Source organism: Eulemur rufifrons, chromosome 3, assembly GCF_041146395.1.
Source record: "Eulemur rufifrons isolate Redbay chromosome 3, OSU_ERuf_1, whole genome shotgun sequence".
Lineage (NCBI taxonomy): Eukaryota > Metazoa > Chordata > Mammalia > Primates > Lemuridae > Eulemur > Eulemur rufifrons.
In genome coordinates this window covers 12298415-12317399 of record NC_090985.1, presented here as the reverse complement: position 1 = coordinate 12317399, position 18985 = coordinate 12298415, and the positions used below count along the sequence as shown (strand labels likewise).

The following is an 18985-nucleotide window of genomic DNA, read 5'->3' as shown; positions in this document are numbered from 1 at the left end:
AAACATCGTGTGTGATAAACAAGGCTGTAATATGCAAAAGAAAGCAAAGGGGAAAATCAAATAAAATCTCTGCACTGTAAGCTTTTAAATCTTCATCTGTCCTGCAGGTTACTCGGCAGGACACACTCGTCAGGCAATAACCTATTTCCTGATGAACACATCCTGTTCCAACTGCTAATCTCACAGTGGAAGCTTGGCTTTTACCATTTATTATAAACATTTTCAAGAACTGCTTACCACGATATATTTTTTAATGGATTAGATTTTGGTCAGCTGCTAACAGAGCAGAGAACTGAATATTCTTTATGTGAAGGCTTCAAAATAGGTTTTCAGAGTGTCTGACTTGCCTTCCTCTCTACTCCCTCATGAGTAATTGGAAGAACAATTGAAACAGAATATAAGGCCAGAGGTTTTTTTTTTTTCTTTCTTTCTTTCTTTTTTTGCCGTCCTCTATTATTATAAGAAATTTTGGATGGAAGGGTATGGCATATAAGACCGTATTGGTTATAAGACTTTGTAAAATGTTCAGAAGAAAGACAAAGACTGAAATTCACATAATTTGCTCAAGACTATCATAATTGTCTGTTAACATCTAAAGCCTAAAGCATTTAAAACCAAAATAATTACATTTTCTTAGATTCAAAGCAGTTCCCCTTGAAAATGTGCACTGCAAAGGTTTTTAAATTGAAACTACAAGAAGAGTTGAAAATTAGCTTTATGTTAAGCAAATCACTTTAGAGTTAGCATTTTCAAATTCAAACTTAAAAATAATGGCAAATGAATATATGTATTCACAAAAAGCAATTTAAAAACTGCTGGACCTTAACTAGCAGGAAAAAAGAACTCCTATCTACTGAATGCTTTAACTTTTCTTTGACAATGCTTAGTGTCCAAAAATGAAAATACTAAAAGATCTGAAAAAAATGTTATCATATCTACTACATATTTTCTAATATTTTAAAAGAAACTGTTTATGTTGTGTTTTTATCCCTGGGTAAAATAGCTTTCGAGAAATTTGTGATCCTATTAATATTAATCTTAAACAACTAGCTAAGAAAGGAAATGCCCTCCAGAAGCAAATGGATTTTTGACATTATGATTTGAAGGTATGTCTGTGTATATAAGCATACACACACACACACACACACACACACACACACAGAGCCTAAGCAAACTTATACCCAATGACAAAGAACTTCACAGAAGTTAAACCTAGCCAATGACACAGGCATCAGATTTTAGTTGCAGGTTAAGACAAGTAAAAGTAACAGGCAAAAAAAAAAAAAAAATGGCTTAAAATGGTTATTTGCCTGATGAAATCTCTACCAACTCAGCAAGAATCTGGATCTTATCCTTCTGCATAAAATGAACATGCTACAGAATACCACAGAAAATTATTACAAAAACAGAAAAGAAAATTATATTAATATAACATGAAAATTTAAAATTTTGTTTACTAATATAAAGATTTCTGCTTGCAGATGATTATATCAAATTAAAAATAAATTGCTGAAATTAAAATCCCCAAGAATTAGCCCACAGAATCTACCTTGGGATTGTATCATTTGTGAGTCTCTATCGCCACCTGCAGGGCTAGCTTTAAGTAACCTCAAGCAATTGTCAAGCTATTTGCTGTTCTTTTTCCTTTATTCTCTTCTTCCTCTCCCGCCTTTTTGATAAAATTTCCAAGAAATCAATTATTTTTTTTGAAAACATAGATTATTAAAAATTTAAAATCACCAATGAAATGAAAAATTAAATTTACCTAAAGAGGTGTGGTTAATTTGGCCATAGGCAGTTTTTTTGTTTTTTTTTTTTTTAACAGCTAAACACACAATGCATTTTCCTACTGTACAAAATAGAATTCAGCTGGGAGGGTGGGGAGTAGCATATAGAAGTTTCCTTACAAAAAATGTGAGGACCTCCATGATTTCCAAGAAAACCAGCTCTTGCTATGGAATAGTTTATAAAATGTTTATAACTGCATTTAACTGACTTAATCCAGAACAGAAGAAATGTTGCTATTAGCAAATGCATACTTAGTATTCCATTAACCCTTAAATAGAAGGCGAGAATACTTCACAAAAGTGTTATTTTAACCCAATAAAGTAAGAACAAGTTTTTATTGCAGAAGTCAAACACCTCCAAAACACAGAAACATGGGTTGTCTTCACAGCCATCCTTGTTGTCATTGTTATTATGTCCATCATTGTCATCGTTATTGCCACAACATCTTGATGAGGAAATGCATCTATTAGAGAAGGGTCAGCCAAGTGCACATGAAGTAACAATGCACATTTATGTTCCTCCTGGCATATTAACCCACAGATTCATAAAATATTTTCCAAATGTAAGACTTAAGGGAAAAATATAATTTAAAAAAATAACAATCCATGGATATTGTGTATATGCAGTTCATCCTCATGAACTAAAACCACAATTGCAAAGTTTAAGGCTGTAAAAGTCACACATTGTAAAAATGATGTAGGGCTGAGAATCCGCTGCTCTAACAAGCTATGAGGCCTTGGGAAAATCGCGCTACTGAAACCCTCAGTTTCTTCCCCTCTGGATAAAAGTGAAAACCCCTTCAATGTAAACATGCTAGGGCTCCCTCTTTTCTACACTAAAATAACAGCCGCGAGGTCTTGTTTAACATCAACAGAGCCAAGAAATTGTGTTTCTATTTTTTTTTCCCTTCAGCAAAATGAAGCGTCCCTGACAAAGAGTTGAAACAGAAACTTTAAAGAACTTGGGAAGAAATAGAAAAAGTCATTTTAGCAGGCCAAAAGAAAAATACGGATTTGGGTTATAAGAGAATCCCAAGGAGACTGAAACAGTCAGTAAACACTGAACAAGAACATGGCTTAGAGGATTACATATTGAACCTGATTTTGATTTAATTGTCTTCGTATCGTTTTTGTTGCTGTTGTTGTTTGGAATAAGTGAGACATAGAATCTCAGGCCAATGAAAATCTTTCTCCCAGATAACATCTGTTATTTTAAAAGCCAAGGATACAACCCTAAGATAGGGGGAGAGGTAAGAAAACATACCTTTCTAAATCATAAATCAAATGGCAAAAGTACAACGCGCTATAGTAAACCCTAACCAGACGACAAAGAAGGTTTCTCTCCATAAACATCAGATCAGGCAGCTAGAATGATTACTGAGCTCTCTAGTAACTGTCACCTGTGGTGGGTCTAATTACAGGCTACCCGGGCAAGCACGCCCACATCACACAGCAATGAAAGGGCCCTCGCTTGCCAAGCCCAGCCAGACAATGGAGAGCACACGCCACCTGATGGGGAGACCCAAAAGATCAACCAGAGAGACTAATAAAAATGACAGCTTAGAAACAAATGACAAAGCTCAGACAGCAAAAAAAAAAAAAAGAAAAAAAAAAGGCAATATCAAATTAGCCAGAAATATAAGCACTGAGCATCGTTCTTCAACAGGTCAAAGCCTACACAGGGAATTGGTTATAACTGTTTTCACACACACCAGGTTTCTCCATTTCTAAAAATTCTTTTCCATTTTTGCATCACACAAAATGTTTGCACATCCAGGTGTCACATATAGAAACAAATGGAAGGAGAGAAAATGCACTGTTTGGTAAAAATCAAAAATAAAATACTCCCAGATTCAGGGGCTGTCGATGACGGTGAGAGTGTTACCAGTTCCCTTCCCTTCCCCTAGCCCTCCTCCTGCTGGCTACCATTTGACCATTTTGCTACTAATTAGCACCACCCCAGAATGGGCAGTGCCAAGAAAAATCCAGGAAAATGCATATCAGCTAAGATCATGATGAAGTTGTCAGGTTATCTCTGGACTTTATCCATGATGGGGACACAGACTGTTAGGACCAGGAGAGGAGTACGAATAGAAATAAAGCAATGTCTGGTAACAGATGGTTTGCACCAGTTCTAGCACTCTTCCAAGAAGCATTGATTAGATGCCTGCTGTGTACCCAACATTATCCTAAGCAGTAAGGATATACACGAAGATAAAGACTGGGCATTTGCCTTTCTGCTGCTTGCATTATACTAAACAACCCTTCAGCCTGGTAGCTGTGTTACACCACATAATGCTTTAGCATATGACATTAACCTGAAGTATTAGGCCATTAAAATGAAATCCCTTCTATTTCTGATACGAAAAACTTAACTTACTAGGTCAAGCATGAAGAGTCCTACCACAGACATGAAGGCAGAACTCCAGGCTTTGATATTGCATAGTTTCACCAACACTAAGCAGCCCTGGAAATAGTTGACTCTCAAACATTAATCACAGCACATAATACCAAGGTTTGCATAATGAAGGACAGTCGTGCAAAGAAGTTGGGGAAAGGAGGGGACCAAAGGAGGTGAGGAGGGGTGCTGGAGAGAGGCAGGGAGAAGGGGGCAGATTGGGTGAGAAGAAGGTAAAGAGAGAGGAAAGGAAGAACAGAAGGGAGGAAAATAGGGAAGGGACATAGATGGACTGATGACTGCTTAGTATGAACATTCCATCTGCATCTCAGTATCTAGCAGTGTATTAGACACTCTGGGCCACCCACAGCTGCAGAAAGGAAGGAGGGAGGAAGAGAGGCACACTGGAAGAAGGTGGCCAAGCATCAGCTGCATCCAGGAGCCACATGACTTCTAGAGTCTTCCCTTTTGCTAGGATTTAAGATCCCAAAATCTGGATCAAGTTCAAATTAACAGCAGGATTAAGAGCAGAGTGAACTACACTGAACTCATCAGAATCTATAAAAGACAAAAGCTCCTAAAATAGAAAACTCAGAGAAGGCAGACAATATGTGTTTGCAAGTGCACACCAGCAGAAAGCTCAGAGTGGTAGTGACAGGGGGTTCAAACTCAGGGGCTGGACCTAAAATACAAAAAGAAGAGTTAACCCTTCCCTTACCATCTAACAGGGCTGTGTGAATACCGCAATGTATGCTGCCGCTATGGAAGTAAAATAATAGAGATCTAACGTTTACTCGTTAAAATCAGGATGCTCCCAAATACCATGTGATTTTAGTCAGAGCATCTATGATTCTGACTGGAAGTGCAACTCAATTATAAAGTTAAAAATATAAACATGAAAATATGCTAAAATAGTTAATAGTGTTCTTTAAAATTTTCAACAGATACTCTTTTTAATGCAATTACTATAATTTTATTAAATAGCATAATTAGTTAATGCCTGAGAAGTTGTCAATAGAAGGTGCAATTATGTTGTAAAAATTGTAATCACAACGTGCAATGATGGATTGTTCCTATGGAAAAAAATGCTGAAAAAATACTTTTAAATATTTTGAAAGTATATTAAGTAGTCCTCCATGAAAAGGAACATTTGGGAAACTGTCTTATAAATGTTAAAACAAATAATAAACTGCCAAATATTTTAAGCATTTAATATAGGTATACATTTTGCATATGTGTATATATATGTGTGTGGATGTGTGTGTATATACATACATTTAGGAAGTTTAAAAAATCCTCTTCTTGTTATAAAATGGTTATTATAACAGTGGAATTTCTTCTTTTTTTCCAGCTTTACAGAGATACTTTCAACCTTAGAGCACCAACTGCACAAACACCTACTCAAACGGGCAGTGATGTCTGCTTTGTACGTTCAGTGGTGACTTGTGCTGGATGTGGAAACAGCCAGTGAAAGAGTTTGATCAAATGCAGGTGCATCTAGTTGCAAAGAAATTGGTGATAGAACTTAAAGAAAATATGAAAATAAAGAAAAAGTAAATCTTTTAGACACAGTTACTGTAAGTATCTAGAACATCACAAAGACATTTGACCAGCCTTATTTGAAGAGTCCAATCTCAAAATAAAAGTGTAAGTGCATTTGTCGTTTGTACCAAAGCAAAATGAATCTGAATGTTTTTGGGGGTCACAGAGGAAGCATGGACAGAAGCAATCCCAAAGGTCTTGCATTCAGTTTTTACTAAGTTACTTTTATAAAATGTACAGCAGAGCAACTTTTCTTTTCCCAAATGCATTCTGCTTCTTTAGGTGTGTGTGTATATGCACAAGTGTGTGTGTGTTAGAAGAGCTGTTGCTATCACTGCTGTTTGTTGTTTTTAATTGTTTCACATTTCTCAATATTCTAGAATCTCTAAAAGCTAAGAATTCTATATATGTTAAATACAGGATATCACTAAGCAAGTGGAGAGCTGTATTTTTTAACCTTATTGGAGAAGAGGTTGATTGATGCTATAATTTTTGTATCATATTTCATCCCTGTCAACTATGAAGAATAAATTCTTCATTTTTCTGCACTCAAAAATTCAGGAAGAAAAGTCACAGATGTTAAAACCATAGCTTTATGAAGATACCCATTGATATATGGTAGATTTAGATTACTTTTTAACATCAAACGTCGAAGTAAAAATTTAATAAAGCAAGGAATCCATCAATGCCCCACAGACTTGCCTCCCTGGATGCAATAGGTGTGTGCCTGAAAGATCGGCGGAAAAGCCAAAGTACATAAATGTAATTCTATTTTAAAAGTGTCAGGAGACCTTTGCTGTTTAAAATAACCTTCTGATGATGCCATCTGTCAAGTAAATACTACTTCATCACATGGAAAAATGCATTTATATAAGAATATAACTTCAGGTATTTTTATAGACAATATTGGGGTTTATAAAATATAAATACCTAACAGAAAAACTAAAAACCAATACACATGATTGGATCTATGGTATAAATATCACAATGCGCAATTATCTTCTGAGAACAAATTCATCTACATCATCATAAAATAATTTGTTTGCACTGAGACACTGGGATATAAAATAGAGCTCCCCCCACTAGAAATATGGGCCTATCTCTTCGAAAGCCACTGTTTTCAGATACTTTGAAGGACATATTAATGTAGATAGTTACTCCCTTCTACCCTCCATCCCTTTTTTGAACAACTTGGAATTCTTAAAGAAAACTTGAAAAGTACATGACCCTTGCCCTTAGTTGTTTTCAGTCTTTCATTTTCTTCTCTGCTTGAAAACCCTACTACATTAGCTAAGAGCATCCCCCAAAAATGGGGAAAAAATAACTCTGACTCCAATTTGGGGCTTGGTCCAGAGCCAAGGCAGTCGGGCTTTCCAGCTCATCCAGCTATATCCAGGGATGTCACATGTATGTGAGCTCCAGGGTCTGTCTAGGTTATTCCCCAGTTGTGCTAAAGACATTTCTACCTTCGGCTTCTTTAATTTTTACTCCATCATTTGTGAATAAAATGACTGGGCTAGAGATTTTTTCCCACCCACATAAGGAGGGTTTCTTTCCCCTATAGCATCATGTCTTGGAACAAGCTAAATTCTCATATATAACATCTAAATACATATCTGAAATGATCAATGCGGTTGCTCTTGGAGTCATTATCTAAATACAAGGACAAAAAGCACTGCATCCTGGGAATCAACAGGAGGCAGTATAGCCAAATGGTTAAGCCTATACGGTCTAAAGCCAGATGACCTGGGTTTAAATTCCACCTCTGCCTCGTAAACACATATGAGCCCTGTCTCTTGATCTTTGTAGGTTCATTTTTTCTCATTCATAAAAAGAAGATAGTAATCAGCACCTCCACTGGCAGGTTGTTGTGTGAGAACTAAATGACTTAACATTTGTAAAATGCTTGCACAGTGTCTAATACATAGTAAGCACTGAAATAACATGAATTATTAATACCCCTAGAGTCAAAGTCTATGTGGGAATGACCAAGTACATGTGTATAAAATACCATGTGTATTTCCAAATCTTTTCATAGGAAATATATAGATGCACTTACTTCGATATTTTAGTTATATTTGGTCTCTATCAATGAGTTGACATCTTATATTAATTTATCCTTCAGCTGGAAAAGTCAAGAATGTGACTTTTCGAAGGGGAAAAAAAGAAAAAATATATATAATTTAGTACAAATAATTAAATAAAGCTAAGAAAAGGGCAACATGCCAAAATACCTAGAAAACTTAGGGGAAGGAAAAAGACTCAAAGACAGAAGGAGAAAGATTTTTGATATTCATTCTAACATCAACAAAAATTGAACCTGTACAAAAATAATTTGGAATGGTTTGACCACCCTAAAAAAGCCTAAATTTAGTTTCTTATAATAACAATACATTCAACAGATTGCAACAACATTAACATAGCAGGTGTCAGTGAATCAGAGATATCTTTCTTTTAGTTTTGGGAATACAACCACCCATGCAGGTAGAGAGGGCATAATTCTCATGGCGGAGGAGGCTGATGCTTGGACAGTCCAACAAGATGAATTCTCTCATGTTTATCCATCCACTTCTGACTAGACACCACGTGGACCTAGATCTTAAGAGGCCGTTTTGCTTTAACTGCTGCTTTCAATGAGATATGATTATGCTCATGCACACGGACATAGGCATCCGTGGAAAACGCATGGTTTGCTTTCACAGAGTTTTTCAATTAACAGTAAGAATATACTAAACAGGATTCTACAACATACATATTTTGTATCTTCTGGAAATGAATACCAGAACATGAAGTTAATAGACTATTTTACGTTTTCTCACAAAACAGAAGGGGAAAAAAAACCCTTCATTTCTGCCTTTAGCTTGTGCTGTGAACATCATTTCCTGCACCTCTGTGGGAAGAAACGTCCCACTCAGGACTGGTTCAGCCCAAATGGTTCCTTTCACACCCATGCAGTGAACCCTCAAATGCCACGTGTCCTAATTGCAATTCGAGGAGAAGGGCCTTCAAATGCAGTCTGATCATCTGATAAATCCTTGGCTCAACACCCTGCTCAGACTACCACCAAACTGCTCCACCCCAGAATGCCAAGGTGAGCAGCTGGAACACGAACAAAGTGTCACAATGATGAATAAAGACCCCGAGCAGACTTCTGTCCTCAACAGATCACAGGAGGACATCACTCCGTGTAAACCACTGCTGACAAACGTGGCACTCTGCAAGTGAAGAAAGACCGAGGACATTGGCCTCACAGCCTCCCTACCCCTCTCTATGGCCCGGGTTACCCAAAGAGCCAATACTTTGCAGAAAGACTCAGGGGCACAGCACTACAGCCAGTGCCAGTCTCCAGCTGTGTAGACCCCCATCCGTCCTCTACAGACAGCTGACAAGTTTACATGCAAGATCCATGAACATGAAGTGTTTTCCAATAAATGAAGGCTTGGCTACCTACAATATTATAAAAAAAAAAAAAAAAAACAGAAGAGATAACTATTTTGTCCTAGAAAAGCATTTTCTTTATAGTCTCTTACTTTAATAGCAGAAATGGTTTTGGAATGACCATTATGATAATAGTAACAAAAACAGTTTTTAGTAAAATTACACCTCATCAGCTTAGGAAAGGGAACTATCCACCTTGCTATGTCTGTAGTATCTCTGAGATCCACCATGGTGGGTCAATTTATATACGGTATAAACTTTTGAAAGTAGAGTTTCAAATTAAAACTGAAAATCTGTTCAAGTGAGCACTTTTCACTCCAGTACCTTCAGGACAAACAAAACAGAGTTCATGTATACAGCATTTTTAATTGACTCTATATTTTTTTTCCCCGATGATGTCTAGTGGAAAATGTCCCTTATACACACATACAATGGTGCCTTCTACGGTCACATTAACCCATGCATCCTTGTACAATCACACTTTGGAAAACCAGCAAAAACACCACCACCTTGATCTTCCTTTCTGTGAGTCTTAGAGACCTGAAAGTACACCGTGGCAGCCTGCGTTCACACCTGGCAGAGGACTCCTCTCCAAAGTGGCACCCAGCTGGGAGGACTCCCTCAGGGAACAGGCAGTGGAGAAGCAGCCCCACTGCCAGGGTTCCCTTCCCGTTGAGAAGTCCCCTCTATTAGACAATCTATTTCTATTCATTTGTTCTAATCTTTCTTCAGATCAGGCAGGCAGACCATTAATCATTTCTGTCATCCCCGTACAGAATCCAGGGCAACAGATCTCTGTTTTTCTAAAAGCACAGTGCCAGAAACTAAACTCGAGAAAGAGGAAATCCTCTCCTCCTGGCAGCGGCTGGCTGGGGTGCTGACTGGAAGAAGCCACCAATTGTGTTCACTTTCCTCTTTTGCCCAGAATTGCATTGAACATTCCATGGAAAGTTTTGAAAGGGAATTCAAGTGGGAAGCGGAGCTGGGCAGGTTGAAGAGGAACTCAACACAGGCAACGTCCAACCAAGGAGAACGTGAGAAAGGGAAGTGGATAAATAAATGCCAAGACAATGACAGATACGGATTAATAAAATCCTTCTCAATGTTTTCATTAAGGCCAAATGCTTTAGCGACTTCAGATAGCAGAAAAAGTGTATTAAGGGTGAAGACTGCAGGCAGCATAGGTCCTCCATACGGAAGCAATGGAAAATGAAAATAAACTAGACCAAACAAAATGCTCCCCAACGGCAAAGAGAAAGCCTCCTATGGCGCTGATATAACTTGGTTGCATAAAAAAGGTGGGAGTGACCTTGAACGCATTGACATCTTGGGTTTTGGGCCTTATATCTGATATGAGGCTAAACCTGTGGTCTAGGAGAGACCATTGAGGATATATCAACACCAGAAAACATGAAACAGAACCATGTAAAATACAAAAATCAGACTCGCCAACGATCATGATCTATATTCACTCTTAGACCACTCACATATCTCATATTAGTCTCCATAGTGATTTTTGCACAGTACAGAAAGTAACGGTGTAATATCAATGTACAAGGATTTGCAGTTAAGAGACTTGATTTCTCTTCCATGGCTGACATTACCAATTGGATGAAGGACAAGTGCCTTCACAAATGAGGGAGAATACCCTGAGATGTACAGTAAGGTTGTTGTGCTGATTTTGAAGTCCTTCTAAGATTCTTGGACTCTTGGTGGTAGGCTTAGGTGGTTTTAAGATCTCTTGCAGCTCTTTGATTCTGTGATTTTGTTATGCTCATAAACACAAGCCAATGTCATCAGAGAAAAAGAGTACATTTCACATACAGGAGTGGTTCTCCTTTGTGGTGCTGAGTCAAACCGTAATTGCAGGGATGAGTATGCCCCAAAGGACCTGATGCAAATAAATGTTTTTAATTTCAAAGTTTGTGAATGATTTTCTTAAAACATAATTTAGAGCAATTCTGTTATAATTTAGTCATGTGATTTTCCAGCTGCTATTTTTCAAAATTTACTGCCAGTCACTAGCACAGAAAGAGAGAAATATACACAATGCAGGGACTACACAAACGTGGCTATAGTAGCAACTAGAGAAGCATAAAATATATAGAACATTGGCTATCTTAAACTTATCCAGAGATAGTATAGGAGTAAGATTTGGGTAATTTAAGTGATTTCCATGGGTATATTTGACCTAAGTATGGTCTCCAAAAGACAACCTCCCACAATCACCTGTGCTGTAATATATTTCAGAAAGATGAATGGATACCAACAAACAGATAATTGAACATTAAAAAAGGAAGCTTACCACGAATGCTATTGCACTTCTTAATGTGGATTCCCACTGGAAGCAGCTTTTAAGGAACTGTATTGTATTCCATATTGCCATAGTGATTCTTTTCACTCTGTCTACATCTCTTGATAAGATCTGATTTTAAAAGAGTGGAAAACAGGAAACTAGATTTAAATGTTCCAAATATTCCCTGTAGATCAGGTAGCCTGATCATTTAAATTACATTCTATAGGGCTGCCAATTTAAAAAAAAAATTAATAGAAAGGAAAAGACCCAATGCCTTTAAAACTATCTTTAAAATGTTATCACCCATAGAGAAAAAGAATATGCAATGCATTTTAGTACTTACTTGATAAAGAATAGCCTGTTTCAATAATGTTCAGCCCAAAATTGAGCTGGCGAAGGCTACAGCAGCCAGGTATTCTGTGTGGAAATTTGTGTGTGTGAGATTGAGAGAGAGAGAGAGAAAGGAGAGAAGGAGAGGGAGGGAGGGAGAAGGAATGTGTGTCTGTATTGTACAGTTTGGAAGTAAATGGATAGATTTACTGTAGAAACATACAAGTATTATAGTTTATGCAATCCAGAAATCTATTTAAAAAGCATAGTTCTGGGAAAGGAATCCAGTTCACCTTGGGAAAATTACTTAACTTACTCTTAAAAAACAGGGTAGATATTAGTTCCAACCTTACAAGTTATTGAGAAAATTAAAGGGCTTAGGAAAGTGCCTGTCACATAGGAAGCGTTTTTAAGTGTTTGTATCATAAGCAACTATTTCAATGTTATGAGAATTTGGGGACACTAAGTGGTGAAAGGCATGTGGGGACGGTCCTAGCGTACCTCAGGATTTTAGCCCCAAATGCCCTGGTGCTCTCAGAGCCCCAAAGCCACCCCACACGGAGGTCGTGTTTTGCCAAGGAAATGTCTTTTCTCCCAGTGGGAGGCAGATTAATTTCAATGTGTTTGCAAAGCAGCTGCCTCACCTTCCTCAACTCAGGTTTTAACTTTCAAGTAAACAGAGCAAAAGGCAATAATAACAATAAAATAAGACATTTACTCAAATTACAGAAAATAAATGTTACACTCAATGTTATGGCAGACCAAAACAAAACGTTTGGAGGCTTCCCCTCAGAAGACATTTAAGGCCTTTCCCATGTCGGCCCTGAAGTTCACGGGAAACAAAAGGATGATAATATGCCTTTAAATTTAACGACTTTATGTCATCAACAGCTGCTCACCCAAAGGAAGTGTGGGAAGTAATAAACACTTTAAAAAGGGGACACTTTGTTCTTTGTTACACAACTGAGGCGGGACAATAGGTACAGAGTGGAGTCCTGAACTGTGTCTGGGGTAGGACAGGGAGGGACACTGAAAAAGAAATGTAAAGGTCATTGTAAAAAAATGTGACATTTTCCCTCCTGGGCCCTGATCTTCACTTTTCGTTGAACTGATGAGAGAGAAATTAAGGGCAACAGGCGGAAGAGGAGACAGTTCATTCAACGTGGGGTGAAATGCCAACACACCCCAAATTTAGACAACCGAAAAGGGGAAGGAGTAGCCTGTCTCAATAATGTTCAGCACAAAACTGGGTGAACCCGAGGCCAGAAGTCTCTAAGATCTGATGGGTTAATTCCGATATTGACCGCACAGGCGGAACACACCTCCCTGAAACTTCAGGGCACAGCCTCAAAGAGCTGCGATTAAAGGAGGGTAGGTGAGACAGAGACAGGTCGATTCAGGAAGACAGTCATGGAGTCGTGACGCTAGCAATCGTTCATGGAAGGATTCAGGAGGAAAAGGGCTGACACCTGCTTCATCCAATAGGCACGTTTTAAGTTTTCTCCTTTTTATGGAGCTGGCTGAAGTCCTTGTTTTGAGAGAGCAGAGGACAAAGAAAACAAAGTGGAGAGATGGGGAGAGAAGGAGAGAGAGGGAGAAAGAGAAGTAATGACAAATACTTCGTGTCTGGGTGCTGAGTGCCCCAACAAGCTGCTTACTGCACCCACCTACCTTTTTGGACAGCTTGCGGCTGTCTTCAACAAATCGCTTTTCTCTGGGAGTAAAGGTCCTAATACTTGCTTTGACCTAGAAAGACATCACCATTAAAAAGAACAGCATTTATACGAACTGCACTCTTGTTCTCTTCCTAAAGACTGGGAAGAACATGCAAGCCAGTATTTGCCGATCTTGTGGCCTTGGGCAGGGAGCCAAGAAATGGCGATACTCCTGTGCCCTGCATGTTTCTAGGGATCTCATTTCATGAGAGTCCCTGGTGCAGGTCAGGCTGGATCCAGGAGAGTGTTGTCTCCACTTTGCTAATTCCATGGAGGTATTTTAAACCACTGCAAAGACTGAGGTTCAGGAAGTTCTCAAACTAACGACTCTAAAAGATAGAACTTCCCTCTCACATCCTTTTCAATTAAGCTTTCACAGATAATACCTGGCATATGAATACCAGGTTCCAGCTTATAGAAACACCCTTTCCAAAGAGAATCCCATTTCCTTTCAAGGACCTGGAAAATAAGCAGATGAGCCATTTTTCCCCATTATACAAGTTAGCAACTGAGACCGGGTAAAATCTCAAAGAGTCAAATTCAAGTCCTTCTCCTCTACATCAGATGGATAACTGAAAAATCACTTAACCAAAATATTTTCCTCTTTTCCCTTAAATTTAGGTTTTTACCTGTGTGCATAATCTATATACAAATGCTTGCCAGAAGAAATCAGGAGATGAGGGTGATCTGTTTCAGAACATGCACATATGATTTCCTTGAAGGAAAAGGGAGAAATGGGAAGGAGAAGAAGGAACAACAGGCCCTTACACTGGAGACTGTGCCCAGATTTCTAGCATTACTGGGAATTTGAGGAGAAAAAAAAATATATATATATACACACACACACAGAGGGAAATATATATGTAATTTATTATACAGCATATATTATTTATTATGTATTATACAGATATTATATATGGAGATTAAATAGAGAATTTTATATCTATTTTGTAGATTTTATATAATAGATTACATAAAACTAATTTTCCCCTTTATTTTTTCCTTGACATTTAAATTTATGTAGAATTAAACCCCATCAGTTCTGCTGACTCAACAGGGTTAATACCAGTTGAAAGATGGGATGTGCAGTACATTTTATGGCTAAGTTTTAAAACCCTGCTCTTTCCTTTTTCCAGCTGTAACAAATCTGAAACAGTTTGCATTGATCTGAGTCCCTAAAGTTTGATCACCTTTTCTTTTAGGTAGAGAAAAGTTGGGAGGTTTGGCCCAGTTAGACTTACCGGATTATATATGAGGTCCATCTCTAAGTAAATAACTCCTTTAAAAGCTTGTTCTAAATCTTTATTCTTCAATACGTAACCATTTGGTTGCCCATCTCTAATCTGTCACAAATAAAAGATAAAATACACATTGGTGCAAACTTTCTATGTAGTTTAAACTGAATAACCAAAACTAACTCTGGGGAAGTTTAGAATACAGAATGATCACAGATAAGGCAAACACTATGTAAATATTAAATCTATCATCCATCAACCTTTAATTCTAGGGTGCTATTATAACGTACTCTAGATAGGAAGATACAGTAACAATCACCAGGCCCAAACTTGTGTGTTGATGAAAAATTATTGGTGCAAATCATAATGAGACTACATGGGCTTTTCCTTCAAAAATTCCAGCAGTTACACATTTTCATTTACTCAGAAATGATGAATATTCTACAAAATTCCTGGCCAATACATTTCAAGATCATCATGGTCAAGGGGAAAAAAAGGAAAGAAGAGAAAGTGTTATAGATCAGTAAAGACTAAGGAGATAAGATAACTAAATGCAATGTGGTACTCTGGATTGGATCCTAGACAGAAAAAGGATATTGAAGGAAAAACTGGTGAAATCCAAATAAAGATCAGAGTTTAGTTAATAGTGATGTAGTAATGTCAGGGTTTTTTTTTTTTCAGTTTTGATAAATAACACCATGGTAATGTAAGATGTTAACATTAGGAGCAACTGGGTAAGAGGTACATGGGAACTCTATTCTCTTTGCAACTTTTCTGTAAATCTAAAATTATCCCCCCCCCCAAGGATTATGAAGCTATTTTAAAAAAATGGATAAAAGAACTAATTGTAATAAAATGATCAGTGAGTGTTTCACTATCCAGGAAACAATGCAAATTAAATAAATAAATCAGTCTAGCTGAAGTTGAGGTAAAAATCCAAAAAACATTCAAAATGTACAAAGTGCCCACAAATCTCCAAAGTAAACAAGTTCCTTTGATAGCCTCTGTTGTCTAGCATGTCACATCAGTTCCATACACTAACCTACCTGTGGATCCCAGCATATAAAACATCTGAGAAAAACATCTCCTGTACCATTTTGGAAACTATTTGGCTCCCATAAAAGGCATGTTAATTAGCTTGATTTAATCAGTCTCTCTTCAGATTTGATAGCAGCCATGCTTTTATTATACACAGTAGTATTACACGTATTGATTAAACTTCTAGCTTTTAAGAAGCATACCTCTAAAAGGGCCCCAGCAAAACCTCAGTTTATCAAAAGCTGTATTTGGGATTATAACGATCAAACATTTAAATAGCATAGGAAATCTGAGGCCATGAAATTTGAGTCATATTTTAAATGACTATTGCTGTCACTAAAAACATTCACACAAGTGTTCTTATAAACAGTGGTAGACATGAGTTGAATAAGTCATGGGGGAAACAGAGCAATTCCACTTTACAAGGGAGAGGTCATCTTCCTTCCCAAAGTGACCCCACCTCTCTCAGACTGAATAGGTTTTACACAGAAAGATGGTTTTCCTGGCCAGCGGCTAAGAGGAAGGGGGTGCCCCATAAAGACCTGGTTTCCTTCCTAAACGGTGTCCAAACAGGATTCTCAGCTTCCGCTTTGATACACAGTCTCACTTAATAAATTGTCGATGTTAAAGTTGAAAGAAATAAATACAAAAACAGCTTGACAATTTGCCAAGCTGACTTGGGTCCAATTTAGCTTTGCTTCAACCCCTAGTCATTGTACTGTTATCTTAAAATTTCCATGATTTCTTAAGGGTGAAGGAAGGTCAACAGAAGAACAAGAGGTATCAGTATAAAGAGAAATATTTTATAGCAAAAGGATTTTTTTTTTAATTTGGTAAATGACCATTTCCTGTTTCTCAATGTCCCTAGCATTGTGTCAGCAAAACCCAGAATCCACCTAGGGACATTAAAGCAGTCATCAAAGCTAGAGATATAATTAAAGCTATTCATGTTTAGTACTTTAATACAAAACTGTCTTAAAAAATACAAATTACAAATTTAAAATACTGTAAAAAAAATGAGATTATAGGAAAATCTGAAGTCCTTTTGAACTTCCACAAACATCAAATCTATTCCCTTGGACCTAAATTAAATAGAAATTTAGCATGGATCCTTCCTGAATTTTTATTGAAAATTTACATTCATAAATACGGCCCTGAAAAATACATTTCAAATTTTTTTCCTAAGTGACAAACTGTATATATTTTGCAACTTCATTTTGTGTCTATCAATATGCTTGGGTAATATTTTTATGCTAGTATATAGATTGGTCTCATTTTTAGACTACTATATACTATTAAAAATGTGAATAAACTATAATTTATTAATTCTATTGATGAAAGTTTGGTTCCTTCCACTTTTCCAGTTTGCCTGCTACAAGGGATATCTTTTGGGAAAAGGAAAAGGGTAAAGGAAAGAAGAAACATACTAGTTTGTAATAGGAACTGAACACCTTTGAATATTTAGTATAATAATTATCAGTGAAATAGTAAAAAAAAAAAAAGATTACTTTAAAAAATATTTTCCTTTTCTACCCTTGTTATACAATTGAACTTCTAAATCAAGAATATAGGATAAAAAATTGTTCTGTTATATCGCAACTTGCCAAACTCCTACATGAGAGCATTTATAGAATAATAAAAATGAAACATATAAATTTCATGTTTAAAACTATATCATATATAGAATTTTGAAAATTATTTCTAACAAGTTTATTACTTTAAAGCATCTATTAAATAATTAAGCACACATAATTAAAGTATCGTCAAAAGAAAATTTAGAGGAGAGAATCTACAGATATTTTCATTCTAGGTATTAGACAGCACTTCAATTAAAATCTAAGTTTAATTTTGAGGTATCTGTCGGCAAAGGCAAAATGGCATGATACAGTTTTCAGTCAATGACAAAAGCAGGACTCTGAATTCATTCAGTCTTCCCAGGCTGACATCTGGGAGGACTTCATTTCACTCAAATGTAAGGATCTTGGATAAAATAGTAGATAATGGTTTTAGCTTTAGTTTTACAAGATAAACTCTTCAAATTGACTGATTACACGTTTTTGTACACTTGCCTTTCCGTAAGGCAAAGACTGCATAATATTAGGCAATGATTTGAGGAAGGTATCTCTGCAGGATAGTAATATAAATTTAACCTAATTAGAATATAAACCCCCATAATCAGAAAAATGGACATTTTCATGTCCCTTACATTTTCAGAAACAATATGCTATATCATAAAGCTTTTATCAAGAGCATACTAACAGTTAATTTCTGGTTAAATTAGCCAGTGAATAAAAGAGTACAAGAAGTCTGTTTTTAAGTAATGTTTCAGGATTTTGGAGCCAGAGGACAAGTTACTGAGAAGGGAATCTGGTTTAAAATTTTTAATCTGACCCACAATTATCCTTAAACTATTCAATTTTTTTCTATATATATAAGAATATTGAATCTACTTTAAAAGGCTGTAAGCACAGTAAATATGAAGAACTTTTAAGAATTAATTGATAAAACTAATTTTTGAGTTGAAGAGATGCTATAATCATTATATTAGAAAACTATTTTATAATCAGCATATAACAGAGGTTGGTATGTGAGAACAAAGGAAAAAAAACCTTCTCATCTTGAACTCTTTTTAAAGAATTATTATTATGCTTCACTATAAAAATCTTTGATGTAATGAGTTGCCAACTTATTCAATAGTAAAGTTAATCAGAATCAATATGAAGGAATAAAACCTTCACTTGGTTTAGAGAAGAAAGATACACCGTTAAGATCAAAATCCAAACTAAAGAGCCATATTGATTGCTCCATTGTTTGACCTTCCAGTTAGAAATTGAGAACATTTGGGTGTGAACAGCATTATTCTATCAGGTGCTTTTCATTCTGTGTTAAAGGGAAAATACTTTAATGTGACAACACCATGATACATCAAGTGGTCCCAGCTGATACATAAGGAAAATGACTCTCCAATACAATGTGATGAGGACAGACATGTGGCTGCAATTCACATTCTTGCCCCCACTTGGAATCAGGCCTAGCTCCAATGACATGAGTTACAAACAGCATAAGAGATTGAAATGTCCACTAGGTCACTGTTAGCACTGCAAAGAGCTCAGCCACCAACCAGTAGCAGGAGCATAGAATTCATCACCCCAGACCTTCTCCACTTACACTCACCTCTTCTCCCTTCTGAGATGATCCTTCCACTG

At 36.8% G+C, this 18985-nt stretch overlaps 1 protein-coding gene across 3 annotated transcripts in view; it reads right to left on the bottom strand.

Annotated features, from left to right (window-relative positions):
• MCTP2 (multiple C2 and transmembrane domain containing 2) overlaps nucleotides 1–18985 on the bottom strand; it is a 227231-nt gene that overhangs the window by 60911 nt on the left and 147335 nt on the right. For 2 of the 3 annotated variants that reach the window (XM_069465770.1, XM_069465771.1), the window contains 3 exons: nucleotides 14748–14849; nucleotides 13463–13537; nucleotides 11471–11590 (listed from right to left, as the gene is read on the bottom strand). In XM_069465770.1, the coding sequence (XP_069321871.1) occupies nucleotides 11471–11590; nucleotides 13463–13537; nucleotides 14748–14849 (297 nt within the window). Of the gene's footprint in view, nucleotides 1–10243; nucleotides 11013–11470; nucleotides 11591–13462; nucleotides 13538–14747; nucleotides 14850–18985 lie in introns of those variants that run through there. The other variant, XM_069465772.1, reaches the window with a different exon arrangement.